This window comes from Triturus cristatus, chromosome 1_1 (assembly GCF_964204655.1).
Source record: "Triturus cristatus chromosome 1_1, aTriCri1.1, whole genome shotgun sequence".
NCBI lineage: Eukaryota > Metazoa > Chordata > Amphibia > Caudata > Salamandridae > Triturus > Triturus cristatus.
In genome coordinates, this window is record NC_140579.1 from 915,715,963 (window position 1) to 915,729,892 (window position 13,930).

Consider the following 13,930-nt stretch of genomic DNA (forward strand, 5'->3'; position numbering starts at 1 on the left):
TTTGGAGTAAGGTGACATTTGATAACACATACAAGTCCTTGAAGTCCATAACTAAACATAAATAGTTAGTCTTCCTACTCCTCTTCCTACTCCTCCTCCTCTTTTTCCTCACAACGGAGCAAGTTATAGTTTCGTTCAGGTAAGTGTTTGAGACTAAAAGTTATTACCCCCAGGTCCCTACGTCCTCGACACCTTCATTACAAGTGAGATTTACTATCTCACAGACAGAAAAAAAGAATGAAGGAATGCTGGACCTACCCTCCCCCTCCCACTGGGAGTACATAAGGCGTACTGGTCCCAGCATTCCTCCTGTTCTTTTTGTCTGTCTTGCTGACAGTGGTTTGGACGTGGCAGGAGCGGGGGCGCTCCTGCCTTTTGCTGATTACTTACGCGGAGGCTGCTGGTCGGTCCTTCGTCAGAGGCCTTTCCCTCCCTGTCGGGCTTGAGGGGAGTGGCGCGGGCTTCTCCTTCGTTGTTTCTGCCGCGCGGCAGAGTTGATACCGCGTTTGGCTTTCCTCTGGCCCGATGGCCGCCCCTCCTGGCCTGCCGGGCTTGCTAGGGGGCGCGGCCGGTTTGCTGCTCCCGGATTGGCTGCAGCTTCTTTCCCCTTCCGGTTTTCGGACTGCCTGACTTCTGGTTTTGACGGCGGGACGGAAGTCAGGCACCTCGATGTTCCCGGCTGTGGGCTGCTCGTTATAAACGGGCCGGTGGGGTGAGTACCGCATAGCGGTTTTGTGCTGTGGAGTTTCTTTGTTTTTGGCTGTGCTTATTGTATTCTGCTGCCATTGGGAAATGTTCGAGGAAGAGGCATCATCGGGAGAGGTCTTCCTCTTCTTCTTCTTCGTCTGCTGCTTCCAGGTCTCCTTCCCCTGCCAGGTCTCGACGCCGTGATGGTGGTGGAGATGCGCGTATTAAGCGCTTAATACGTGAGACTTTGACTGAGATGGGTGATGTTGGGACCCATCGCAGGAGCCCTGCTCCGGTTTCTTCAGACTCTTCTGGCGATGAGTCTGCTTGGTTGGGGGACGGTGATTTGAAGGGCAAATATGTGGACAAGGACGCTTTGCCGAGTATTCTGAAGCATGTTAAGGAGAACATGGGGTTCCCTGATGAGGACGCTCCAAGTACCTCTAGGGGGCCTTTGTTGCGTCAGTTTCAGAGTGCTGCCACCGTTGATGTTCCTGTCCATCCCTTCAATAAAGATGTTCTGAAGCGTTAGTGGGCTGATCCTGATCGCATTTTGATTCCACGTTTCATGGCTCGGCTTTATCCTCTGCAGGATATGGCTTCGGACCTTCCAGATTCTATCCCTATTGACTCCTTTGTGGCTAGTTTGGTGGGGCGCACTTCCCTGGCTGAGGACGCCGTGCTGAAGGATCCTGTTGATAAGAAGGCGGATGTTGCGCTCAGAAAGGTTTATTCTGGTTCCCACCTGGCCTTGCGGGCTGGCATCTATGGGACATATGTTTCTCAGTCTCTGCTGTCTGACCTGAAGTCGCTCAATCAATCGATGGACAATGCCACAGACTGTTCCGGTTTACTTGAGCAGATCGAGCGTCAGGTGGAGCTCCTGTCTGATGTCTCCTTTGACGTGGTGCGTGCTTCTGCACTGTCCGGCGGGGCTTGTGTGGCGGCTCGTCGCAGTCTTGTCCTTAAAGACTGGAAGACTGACTCTGCGCAGAAGGCGTGCGCTTTGCGTTTGCCTTTCCAGGGTACTATGTTGTTTGGGGGGGAATTGGAGGCCAAGTTGCATAAACTATTTAAGGAGAAGAAGCATTCTTCTTCGTTTAAGGTCTCCACTTCTGCTCCTGTCCCTTCTAAATCCAAGTCTTTCTTTCGTCCTGCCTCTCGTAGACAGTTTGTGAGAGGCCAGGGAAGGTTTGCTTCTGGCCGGGGTCGGGATCGTAAGGCTAAGTCCCCTCTGCTTGCCAAGCCGCGTTCCTGACTCTTTGGCGGTGGTTCCCGGGTTGTTGGTTGGAGGGCGGCTGCGCTTCTTCCTGGCGGCCTGGGTTCAGTCTTGTTCCGACGCCTGGAGATCATTTGCCTGGGTTATACTCTGGAGTTTTCGGTTCCTCCTCCAGATTCCGGGGTTCGGCCGACTCCCTGGCCTTCATGCTGTTTGAAGCGGGCTCATCTCTCTCAGGGGATTGTGGATCTTCTTCGGAAGGGTGCTGTTCAGGAGGTTCCTACTTTGGAGATGGGGGAGGGCTTTTATTCCCTGGTCTTTCTGGTTCCCAAAAATACGGGGGGTTTCCGCTTGGTTTTGGACCTAAGGGTGATGAACAAGTGGGTGACCAGGGTTCCTTTTCGCATGGAGACTTTGCAAAGGGTGATTCCTTTGGTGCTTCCGGGTCACTTCATGTGTACCCTGGATCTTCAAGATGCTTATTACCATGTTCCGATCCATCCGCGGTCCCGCAGGTTTCTGCGGTTTTGTGTTCTGGGGCGTCATTATCAGTTCATGGTTTTGCTCTTCGGTCTTCGGTCGGCGCCGTGAGTCTTTACGAAGGTGGTGGCTCCTTTGGTCGCGTGGCTTCATCTCCGTGGGGTGATGGTGTACCCGTACTTGGACGACTGGTTGGTCCATGCTCCCTCTCGGGTCCTGTTGTTGGAGGCCCGGGAGGTGGTGTGTTCGGCGTTACGGGCCCATGGTTTCCTGATCAACTTCCCCAAGTGTCAGCTGACGCCGTCTCAGGACATGGTTTTCATTGGGGCCCGCTTCCGTTCGGATCTGAACCGAGTGTTCCTCCCCGAACCTCGGGTTTTGATATTGGTGTCCCTTGCTCGGCGTTTCAGGGTGGGGGGTGCCTTTCCGGTGCGCCCTAGGTTGCGTCTTATGGGTCTGATGGCGGCGACTGTTTTTACGGTGGCCTGTGCGCGTTTTCATCTGCGTCCCCTTTGGGTGTACCTCCTGTCTCTCTGGAATCCCATGTCCCTTGATTTGGGAGTTCTTATTCCGGTGTCTCCTGTGGTCCTCCCGGTTCTTCTGTGGTGGTCGGTGAGGGGACATCTGTCGCGGGGCCTGCCTCTGCAGTCTTCCCCTTCTCTAGTCTGGACGACGGATGCCAGCTCCTTGGGGTGGGGTGCGACCTTGGAGTCTCGATCCCTTCAGGGTCGTTGGTCCCTCCTGGAGAGCCGCCGGTCGTCCAACTGACGAGAGCTGATGGCTGTGTCCCAGGCTGTGATGGGTTTTTAGGGTCTGTTGCTCGGTCGGAACGTGTTGGTTCGGTCCGACAATATGGTGACGGTGGCTTATCTCAATCATCAAGGGGGGGGTTCGTTCGGCCTCTTTGAATGCGGTGGTTGTTCCCCTGTTTTGTTTGGCGGAGGGCCATCTCCTGTCTCTGACAGCGGTTCATATTCGGGGAGTGGACAACTGTGTGGCGGATGTCCTGAGTCGTTGCTTTACGGATTCTCTGGAATTGTCTCTCACCCCGGTTGCGTTTCGGCTTGTGTGCGGGAGGTTTGGGCTTCCCTTTCTGGACCTCTTTGCCTCCCGGCACAATGCACAGCTTCCTCGCTTCTGCTCCCGGTTTCTGCAGGAGTGTTGCTGGGGGGTGGACGCCCTGTCGATTCCTTGGCCATCCCGTCTACTCTATGCCTTTCCTCCTCTGGCTCTAGTTCCCCGATTTCTGGCCCGTTTGTGTCGGCAGGATCGGGAGGTGGTGGTGGTCCTGCCGTTTTGGCCTCGGAGGTGCTGGTTTCCGACGGTTCATCTTTTGGCGGTGAGGGGTCCCTGGTTTCTTCCCCTGTCCCCGTCTCCGCTGAGGTCTTCCCCGTCCCTGTCTCTTCTACGGTTGAGGCTGTCGGTGTGGTGGTTGAGAGGCAGGGTTGGAGGCGGCGCGGTTTCCCGGAACATTTAGCGGTGGCCCTTCAGCGATCCCGGCGGCCTTCTACCCTCAAAGCTTATGATCGGCATTGTGGTAATTTCGGTCGTTGGTGTTCGGCGTTGTGCCTGTCCCCTTTGTACTGTTCCTTGTAGGTTGTGCTTCAGTTTTTGTGGGAAGGTTTCGAGAAGGGTTTGGCTGTGTCCACTCTACGTGCCCAGTGGGCCGCGGTTAGGGCGTTTCGTTCCCCGTGGGGGAATCTTTCGGATGTTGAGGACTTGGTTTCTCGTCTGCTACGCAGTTTTTCTATTTCTCGTCCTGTGCCTCGCCCTTCCTTTCCCCTGTGGGATTTGCCCTTAGTTCTTCGGGTTTTGATCGGTCCGCCTTTTGAGCCTTTGGCTGAGGTGGATTTGAAGTTTCTTACTCTCAAAGTGGTTTTTCTGGTGGCCGTCACCTCTGCTCGTCGTCTTGGGGAGTTGGGGGCCTTGATGGCGCGTGAACCTTTCTTGTCCTTCACGGAGGGTGGGGTGGTGCTTCGCCTTGATTCTTCTTTTGTGCCGAAGGTTTCTTCACAATTTCACAGGTGCCAGGAGTTGGTCTTGCCTGCCTTGGGCTCTGTTTTGGATTCTCCTGGTGGTCCCCGGTGGTCCTTGTTGGATGTGTGCCGGGCTTTGCGCATTTATCTTGATCGCACGGCGGTGTTTCGCAAGTCGGACTCCCTTTTTGTCTCCTTTGGGGCTGCTTCACGTGGGGGTAAGGCTTCTTCTGTGTTGATCGGGCGTTGGCTGAAGCAAGTCATTTCCTTGGCCTACTCTCTGTCTGGGTCACCTCCTCCTTTGGGGGTTCAGGGTCGTTCTACAAGGGGGGTGGCTGCCTCTTGGGCGGAGGTTCGGGGTGTTCCTCTCTCTGAGATTTGTAGAGCTGCCACCTGGGCCTCTTCTAATACTTTCATCAGGCATTATCGGCTGCTCAATCTGTTGGGGGATGATGGGAGTTTTACGTTGGGGGTGTTGAGCTCTGTTCGCTCCTGATGTTTTTTCTTTTTTGTCTCCAATGAATCTCTGGGTTTGTTTTGCTGTCCTGGCAGTTTGTTGTGTTTTCTGGAATGAATGCCGGTGTCTGGTTTGGTATTTCTCACTTGTAATGAAGGTGTCGAGGACGTAGGGACCTGGTGGTAATGTCCTATTACTTACCGGTAATCTTCATTACTCCGGGTTCCGTAGTCCTCGACACCTTCATGACTTCCCTCCCTCCCACCCTGTCTGCCGGCCTTCATTGTGGCTTGGTATTTCAGGAGGAATGCTGGGACCAGTACGCCTTATGTACTCCCAGTGGGAGGGTGAGGGTAGGTCCAGCATTCCTTTGTTCTTTTTTTCTGTCTGTGAGATCAGGGCCCTGTGTGAGATAGTAAATCTCACTTGTAATGAAGGTGTCGAGGACTACGGGACCCGGAGTAATGAAGATTACCGGTAAGTAATAGGACATTAGCAAACCCAAAAATCCTTTGCCTAGGGCAACGTGGTCCTAACTATACCTATCCAGAGGCGACTGCCATGCACATACATACTGAGAGAGCGCGAGACCGTCGGAGAGAACAGAAAATGAGTTAGGTCTGCAGCCAGGGCTTTAAGTAGGATGAAAAAGTGGGGAGTTCAGTAAAAGGGCATGACTTTATAATTGAGAGTGTGACTTAAACATATCAACTAAAATCCCCAGAGTGCTTCCATATCCACACATTTGCGTACAATCGCATTGCCTTCAATCACAACTCAATTGTAGCCCGGTATAAACACCTGGTTGCGACTTAGTTCAAAGTATGCAATATACATGAGCAATAGGCTACATGAAAAAAACGCAACATCCTGGAAAAAGTGAACACTCTTAGGGGATGCAAAATTAAGGAAATAACGTGATACATATAGAGACGAACGACCTGTATTACTTTAAGGATTTTTACACTCATTGTTCAGAAGGCGATCAGTGTTTTTGCCTGCAAAGTTACGACATGAAAACAGGTCCCGTTTTCAATGTCTGTTTTTAATTACTAGCGGGTCTGGGACCCGGCCCACTTAAAATCCTGTTTGCACCATTTATTTGGCTGAAAATATGACAGGATGAGCATGCGGCAGAAACCTAGTGTCACCTCACCTACGAGGCCAAGAATATGAAATCTGCCTTAAATCCGGTACAACCCTATAAATGTAATACCATTTGGGTGATACAGCGCCTCCTGTTTATAGTGCGTCATAGGGTGACATGTGAAAATGTACTCTATATATGTAACGAAAATTGTTACACGGGGGAGGAGTAGCTGGGGTTCTCGTCTTTCCTCGATTTGTGAAAAAGGAGTACGTATACAGTAATTGTATGGCGTTCATTCTGTACAGGCCTTGCTCCTCTTCCGCACAGGTGCACTGTGCTGGTGGTCGGAAGTGCGTCATGAGCTCCCCATCCCTCCCACTAAAGCGCTTCCTCGCGGCGATGGCGGCATGTGGCGCCTTGCACAACATCGACACATTAACGCATAGATAGCTCTGATCTAGACCGGGGGCAGTTTCATCAAAAGGGGAATTATGTTGCAGCAGGTAGACTGATGTCTCCACCCCTTCCATCCCCGGGTCCCCTTCTCCACGCAGAACCATCTTCTCGCCAATCGTTAGCATGTCTGCAGCAGCAGCAGGGTTAAGCCCACAGCCCCTCCCCCTGTGTCTGACAGCTAGGGGTCACGTGACGCTGTTAAATACCCTGCAAGTGCACTGGGCATGCCCACCCTCCTCCTGGACAGGGATACTGGATGGTGAACAGTATCCTCACCCTGCGCAGTGCCACGAAGACCCAGAGGTGCAGGCGAGGAACCCTTCCCGTGCCCGGTGCACGGATTTGTCGGAGAACAGGGTTTATCCATTGGACTCCCTGTGAGGAAGCCTAGGAGCCGGGGAAGGCGCCCTGCAACCACCACGGTGAGTCAATGACGGGAATGGTGACGGAAGAGGGGGCAGTGCCGTCTCACCCTCCCCCAGAGCAAAGGATGTGTGCCGCCACCTTCCCTGCGTGCCCCCGCCACCCCCCCCCCCCATGAGGGTAGAGGAGATCTCCTGCCACATGACAGCTGATCCGCTGATGACTGCAAATGCGAAGGCGTAAACATCCTGCCCCCCCCCCCCCTCCACCCCCATGGAAGTGAACTGTCAGCACCCCCAGCCTACAGTAAGAGCAGAGGGTCTGTTACAGCCACGTCGTGTCAGGAAGGCAGCGAATAATATGCGCTCTGTCCCCAGGGGGTGTGCCTGTGTGTCGGGTGGATGGGGCTGTGAGGCCACCGCGTGAGCCGTAATCTGTTTTATGCACTGCGTGTATTATCGAGCTTAAAAGCGCTGAAATTCGCAGGACCCCTTCCCAGTGAATGCGGACAGAGCCCCCGCAGAGAGGGAGAGAGTGCGTGGTGGTGGTCCATAGCGCCACGAACTGTACTTTATCTGTATCGTTTGTAATGCGGCACCGGTCAATCGAGAGGCGAGCACCCCGGTCACCAAAAAACGACGGAAATGGAAAAGGCGTAGGCTGCAACCCAGGACACTCACCACCTACAGGCCGAGGCCGGCGATAATTCCCCTGGCGGCGCTTCCTGAGCCTTCCACCTTACTGGCAGGTGGCACAATGCTCGGGCACAAGTATTGGGCACAGGGTGAATGCTAGGTACTGAGTACTGTCGGATATGAATCCCAAACCGTCGCTAAGCACAGTGGGGCAGATTTACAAGCCCCTTGCCCCACTTTTGCGTCACTTTTAACATGGGAAAAGTGACGCAAAAGTGGCGCAAGGGGCTTGTAAATAAGCCCCAGTGTATCGTGTCAGCTCAGATACAGAGTACAATGCCGGCCCGTAAAGCGGCAAACCGTGGGCTGCACACGTGCATTCATTGGATGCAGGGCACGAGAGCAGGCAGCCGCGAGCGCAGTGCTGGCAACCAGCTGTGGTGCACACAAAGGGGCTTATTTACAAGCGCCTTGCCCCACTTTTGCGTCACTTTTAACATGGGAAAAGTGGCGCAAGGGGCTTGTAAATCTGCCCCAAAATGTCCTGGGTGCAGTGCGCACCGTCCCAACAGGAGCTGTACTGCACCGTTTCCGCAGGCAGCGATGGTGCAGAGGAGCCCCAGGTACAGTGGAGAGAAGCACCAGCAGACGGCTGCAGTGTACAGCAGCAGACAAGGGGACCGTGCCTACTACCAGGAGCCTCTCACAGTGCACACTAACGGCCCCAGTGCACACAGTACCAGCAGGAAGCGTGGTGCTCATTAACAGCCTCTGGGACAGTGCCAGAAAGCAGTCCCACAGCACATTGGTATTCGGTACAGTGCCCAGCACCAGCAACCAGCTGCAGTGAGAAGAAGCTTCTCACATCCGGGTGCAGTGCCGTCTACCAGCAACAAATCTAATCCTTTCTGCTATGTCCTGTGTACAGTCCCAGCCTTGGATTTAAGTAGGCAGTACCAGCCAGTGGCCACAGTGTGCCCTACCACCTTCACATTCACAAAGCGGTGCCAGTCACAGGGCATAATGATACCCACTGCTCGGTGAAGTGTATGGTACGAGCTGCCCGGCACCGTGTCAGGTGGCGGATACCTGGAGTTAGCCACTGTTTACTGCTGAATGCAGTGAGCGGTACCTGCTCCACGGTACAAAGTTCAGAGGCAGATGCTTGCGTTGTCTGTTGGTCTGTGCGTTGTCTGTTGGTCTGGTCTGTGTCTGCTCAGTGTAGTCACGGTGCCATCTCACAAGTGCAGCGCGCGGTGCCAGGTACCACAGTACTAACTACCAGATACAGTTTGATTGCTTCTCTCTGGGGTGCAGTGCACAGTGCTAGCCACCGGGTTGAGTCTGCCTTCCAGCTTCAATGGGAATGGATCTAGTTTAATTCAAGATTGTGATCGCACAGATGTGGAGGGTGGGAGGGGTGAAGGATGGGACAAGTGGAAAAGATTTCACGGTTACCGTATTATGCCAGACGGTGAATATGCAGTAATGACATGGAATGTCAATGGTTTGGGTAATAAAGTGAAGAGGGGGCTGGTAACCCGATATCTTAAGGGACATAGACCTGATATAGTATTCCTACAAGAGACGCACCTGTTGGGATCGACTTGCTCTTTTCTGGGGCGAGGGTGCTACACCACTTTGGCGCACGCAGGCTTTACGAAGGGGCTCCCGTGGGGTGGCGATCCTTATTAAGAGATCCCCTCCCTTTCATGTCACGCAAACATGGTTGGACTCGGAGGGGACATATGTAGCGGTCAGGGGTGTGTGGAAACGCAAGACTTACATTTTAATTGGTGTCTATGCACCTCCTCGGCTCCAGCAACGCACGTTAAATAAATAATCTTGCACTCTGGCCCCGCCATACATATCCTTGGGGGAGACTTCAATGATGTATTGAGTCCCCTGCTGGACCGCTCCTTATCTCGAGGAGACGCCCCTGATGTCACGCCTTTGGCCCGGTTCTTAGAGTCGCTCGGACTGTCTGACCTGTGGCGGCATCACCATCCACATCGGCGGACGTATTCTTATTTCTCCGGCGCCCACAGGGTGTTCTCCCGCTTAGATTATCTTCTCGTCCCGGCGGGGGAGATACAGGGGGTGGACGATATAGATTACTTGGTTTGGGGCATATCGGACCATTCTCCCCTCCTCATGAAAGTAGGTGGTGGAGGCAGTCGTCGAATACTACAATGGAAGCTAAATGCATGGGAACTGCGAGATGGGGCAGTTGCTGAGGAGCTCCGTGTCGACTCTCAGTTGTATTTCACTGAAAACGAAGGTTCTGTCTCATCGGCGGTCACTTTGTGGGAGGCCTATAAGACGGTGCTGCGTGATAGGGCGCAAAACATACTGGCCCACAAAAAGAAGCGTGCGACCCAGGAGCTTGAAGAGTTAGAACGTACACTCCTGGACCTAGAAGGGACCAGCCCAGTCACGATGACTGAACTGGCTGTGCATCAGCTTGAGATAACCAGACGAGAATATCTACCGCTTGCGACTGATGAGGTAAAAATGCACCAACTAGCAACCCAAGATCGACTTTATGAAACCGGAGATCGGGCGGGGAAGTTGTTAGCGTGGCTGGGGCGGAAAGACATTGAGTCAAGATGGGCAATGTCTATAAAGGAACAAGAGGTTGTCCATGTTACTCCAGAATGTATTGCGGGAGCCTTTGAGCGATACTACAAGACTCTTTACGAGGCCCACACACAGGCAGACGATTCTCAAATACGCCAATATCTCCAAGGTATTGACTTGCCCTCCCTTACACCTGACGAACGAGACAGTCTAGAAGGTGATCTGCCATTACGGAGGTTACCGAGGCCATAGGCCGACAGAAGGCAGGTAAGACTCCGGGCGCAAATGGCCTGCCAGGTGAATTTTTCAAAATGAACAGTGCGTTGCTGGCGCCTCATCTCCTCAAGATGTTCCTGGAACCCAAGGAACAGGGATGTCTCCCGCCGGACCTTTGTCTAGCCACAGTGGTGGTTATCCACAAGGAAGGGAAAACCCCAGAGGACTGTGGACCTATCGCCCCATATCCCTTCTTAATCTTGAAACGAAGATCCTGGCCACAATTCTTGCACATCGGCTGTTGAACATGATTCTCTCGTTGGTGCACAAAAAACAGTCTGGCTTCATGCCTAAGCGTGCTACACGTCTCAATTTACACTGCCTAGCTAATTGGAAGGACACAGTACGGGGTCGGGATAGTCCCCATTTGATACTCTTGCTTGATGCGGAGAAAACGATTCACTGGCCCTTCATGTGGCAAATTCTGGAAAAGATGGGCTTTGGCCCCGTTTTCCTAGAGTGGCTGGCGTTGTTATACAACATGCACGAGTCCGGGTCAATGGCACTCTCTCCGCCAGTTGGCCGATACAGCAGGGATGCCCCCTAACCCCTTTATTGTTCGCCCTTATACTAGAGCCCATGGCTTGTGTGGTTATTACCCAACCGGGTCTGGGTGGCTTCCTCGCCGATTCGGGTTCCCTAGAGGACGAACGCATTTCGTTGCATGTGGACCATGTTCTGCTCTGTCACGCAACCCGCTGAAACACTACCCCGCCTTTTGCGCATCTTTGAGGAATATGGCAGCTGCGCTGCCTAGAAGATCAACTGGAATAAGTCCATCCTCTATCCGTTAAGTGGAGACCCACTATCTTACACTTACCCCAGCTGCCTGCGGCTGGCCACGGAGGGATTTCTTTATCTGGGCCTCTATATCACCACTGACCCCGGGCTTCGCCTGGATCGCAATATACGAGTGTTGCTTAATTTTCAGGCAGATGGGAAACGATGGAGAAAGCTTCCTCTAACTATTATGGGAAAAGCCGCCATTTGTACAAAATGGTAACACTCCCCCAGCTTCTTTACGTTCTCCAGAACACGTATCACAAACTACCTGACACTATTTTTACTCTTATTAATAGTGAGTTGCGCCTCCTTCTATGGGATGGTGCTCATCCACGGATAGCATTGCAGACCCTGCAACGCAACCCCTACAACGGAGGGTTGGCCGTGCCGGACATCAGAGCCTACGATAGGGCAGCCCACCTTATCATTAATGAATGGAATCACGCACCAGGGGACCATCCGGCATATAGGCTGGAAAAGCTCCAGTTACATAATTATTCCCCGCTACACTATTTATACGGGGGAGCAGGAACAGCACAACTTCTTCCTGCTACACAGCAGGTAATAGAGGCCTGGAAAACTGCAGGGAAATTGATGAGATGGGAGGGGAAACCTACGCGGGAGACCCCCTTGTGGGAAGGGGCTAGTCTGCCTGAGATCAGGAAATTAAGGGGCTTTAAGAAATGGGACCTTATTGACATTTCGAAGTTAGGAGACCTCCTGGAGAGAGGCTCTCTGGCTTCCTTCTCTTTCCTTCAATCCAAATACCAACTTCATAATTCCCAGGCTTATGCATATCTTAGACTTCGTCATGCATGGCAGGCGGAAGGGCTGGATGACGTGACGCTGCCAGAATATGCTCCCCTTGAGGGCAGACTCCTTCAGGAGGAGATCCCGACTCAGGCGATATCTCTGACATACAAAACTCAAATTAATAATATGCCGGACAATCTTGGCCCAGTTCGCGCAAATTGGGAACTCACTACAGGCTCACTTGGAGATATAGATTGGGAAGCGGCCCTCATGCACCCACGAGAGGCGGCGATCAAATTAAGATTGCGCCTTATTCAATACAAGATCCTTCATAGGGTCTTCTACGATAGGGAACGGTTACATAGGATGGGGAGGGTGGAAGACCCTGCATGCCTCAGATGCCATACGAAACATGGCACGTATATCCACACTCTCTGGGAATGCGGTCACAGCCAGCCCTACTGGCACACAATAGTGGGAGAACTAAACAGAATACTTGGGGCAAACATGGGTATGGATGTGAAATTCTTACTCTTAGGAATTCCCACAGATATTGACTTGCCACGCTATGGGCTCCTACTGGCCAATCTTGGGTTGGTGGTGGCTAAAAGGGATATAGCCAAGTACTGGGGTGCACCACACCTTCCTACACTTACGGAATGGAAGTCCAATATGGATCTCTATATGGCGGCAGAGAAAGTGGTTTATACGGCGAGGGGCTGCCCACGTAAATTTTGGAAAATTTGGTCTCCATGGTTGAAATACTACAAATTGGATCTCGATACAGAAGAGGGAGCCCTTGCACTGTCTCATGCGAGGTTTGGTTCTGGCCCGCAAGAAATGTTTTCCCACCGTCTGTTTCAGATCGAAATTCTAGAAGGTTTTGCCTTATGTACTTACTGAACTGCCACTGTTGGTGTGAAGGTCTGCTATCTCTTGCGTAATCTTCTGCAATATCCATTGTCCATTTCTGTACCTTCATGCCCATTATTAATCGTCTTTTTTTGCATTGATGATTTCTTTTCCCATCTTTAAGTTTTGTTTTTTCAATGTACAGAAAATTGAAAATAGTTATTTAAAAAAAAAAAGTCTGCCTTCCAGCGGGGGCTGTTTACGCTGAAGTGAGCGGCACCTGGCTGACACCAAATAACAGAGCACATTTCAGTCTACCAAAAACAGGCGTTGAGAAAGCCAATAATCTTGCTTCCATTATGAGTCCTGACTAAGATTGTGAAAGACACTGCGGCAGTAAAAAAAAAAAGCAAAAATGGTGGTTCTCTATATGCAATGCATCTCTGAGAAAAATAATGTAATGTGTGATGATTCAATGTACTTTTGAGTTGTAAAATGGTCCCTTATACACTGCAGCCCATCCACTCTATAGGAGGCAGATTGATGCACCAAACAGCGAATGGCATGAAGTGAGAGAAAAATGTTTCTCTAGGTAGAGCCAAAGCCCACTCTATGTATATTTCAAATAACTGGTATCAATAGGTAAGCAGACAGCTGTGTTGTGAAGCCAGACCTTACATACTACCAGCCACCAAATACAGTATGTAGCTAAAACCCCAGGCAAAATCAGCAGCTCCAGAGCAGTTCCTGGATGCCGCAGGTTGTACCTGGAATGGGCACAGTACCTAGCGCCAATCATCAGATACAGTGCTCAGTAACAGTCGCAGGGAGTGCTATCAACTTTAAAGCCTGGTGCACAACAAACCCCTGGGTGAAGTACGCTGCACCTGAATCCACGCACAATGTGTAAAACAATCCCTAGATTCAATGGACGGTACTAGGAAGGGCAGAGTGTGCACAGTACTAGCTGGGACTACAGTGCATTACAGTGTGCGACTGTAGGAGAGTAGGATCTGCACTTATGTTGCCCCCACTTTTTTTCTGATGTATACACTGGTTTCTGGCTATAGTCAGGCTGGGTCCCTGCTAATCAGGGCCCCAGTCTCTCTGTTCTCTCTAAACGACTTGGTGAGCATATTAGATGCACTAGTGATTGGATACTGTGGTACCTTATGAGCCCCTAGTATATGGTACCTTAGGTACCTAGGGCGTAGGTACTTCACAGGCCTACCAGGGGCTGAAGCATGTCTTATGCCACCCCTGGGAAGCATTCTCAATCTGACACCACAGGCCTGCTACTGCAGCCTGTGTGAGGTAGTGTTA

At 52.0% G+C, this 13,930-nt stretch overlaps 1 protein-coding gene across 1 annotated transcript in view; it reads left to right on the top strand.

Annotated features, from left to right (window-relative positions):
- The first annotated feature begins 1,255 nt into the window (after nt 1-1,255).
- LOC146871278 (uncharacterized) overlaps nt 1,256-13,930 on the top strand; it is a 477,419-nt gene continuing 464,744 nt past the window's right edge. Inside the window, exons 1-2 of the mRNA XM_085646542.1 lie at nt 1,256-1,625; nt 6,633-6,787. Of these exons, the coding sequence (XP_085502668.1) occupies nt 1,256-1,625; nt 6,633-6,787 (525 nt within the window). The remainder of the gene's footprint in view (nt 1,626-6,632; nt 6,788-13,930) is intronic.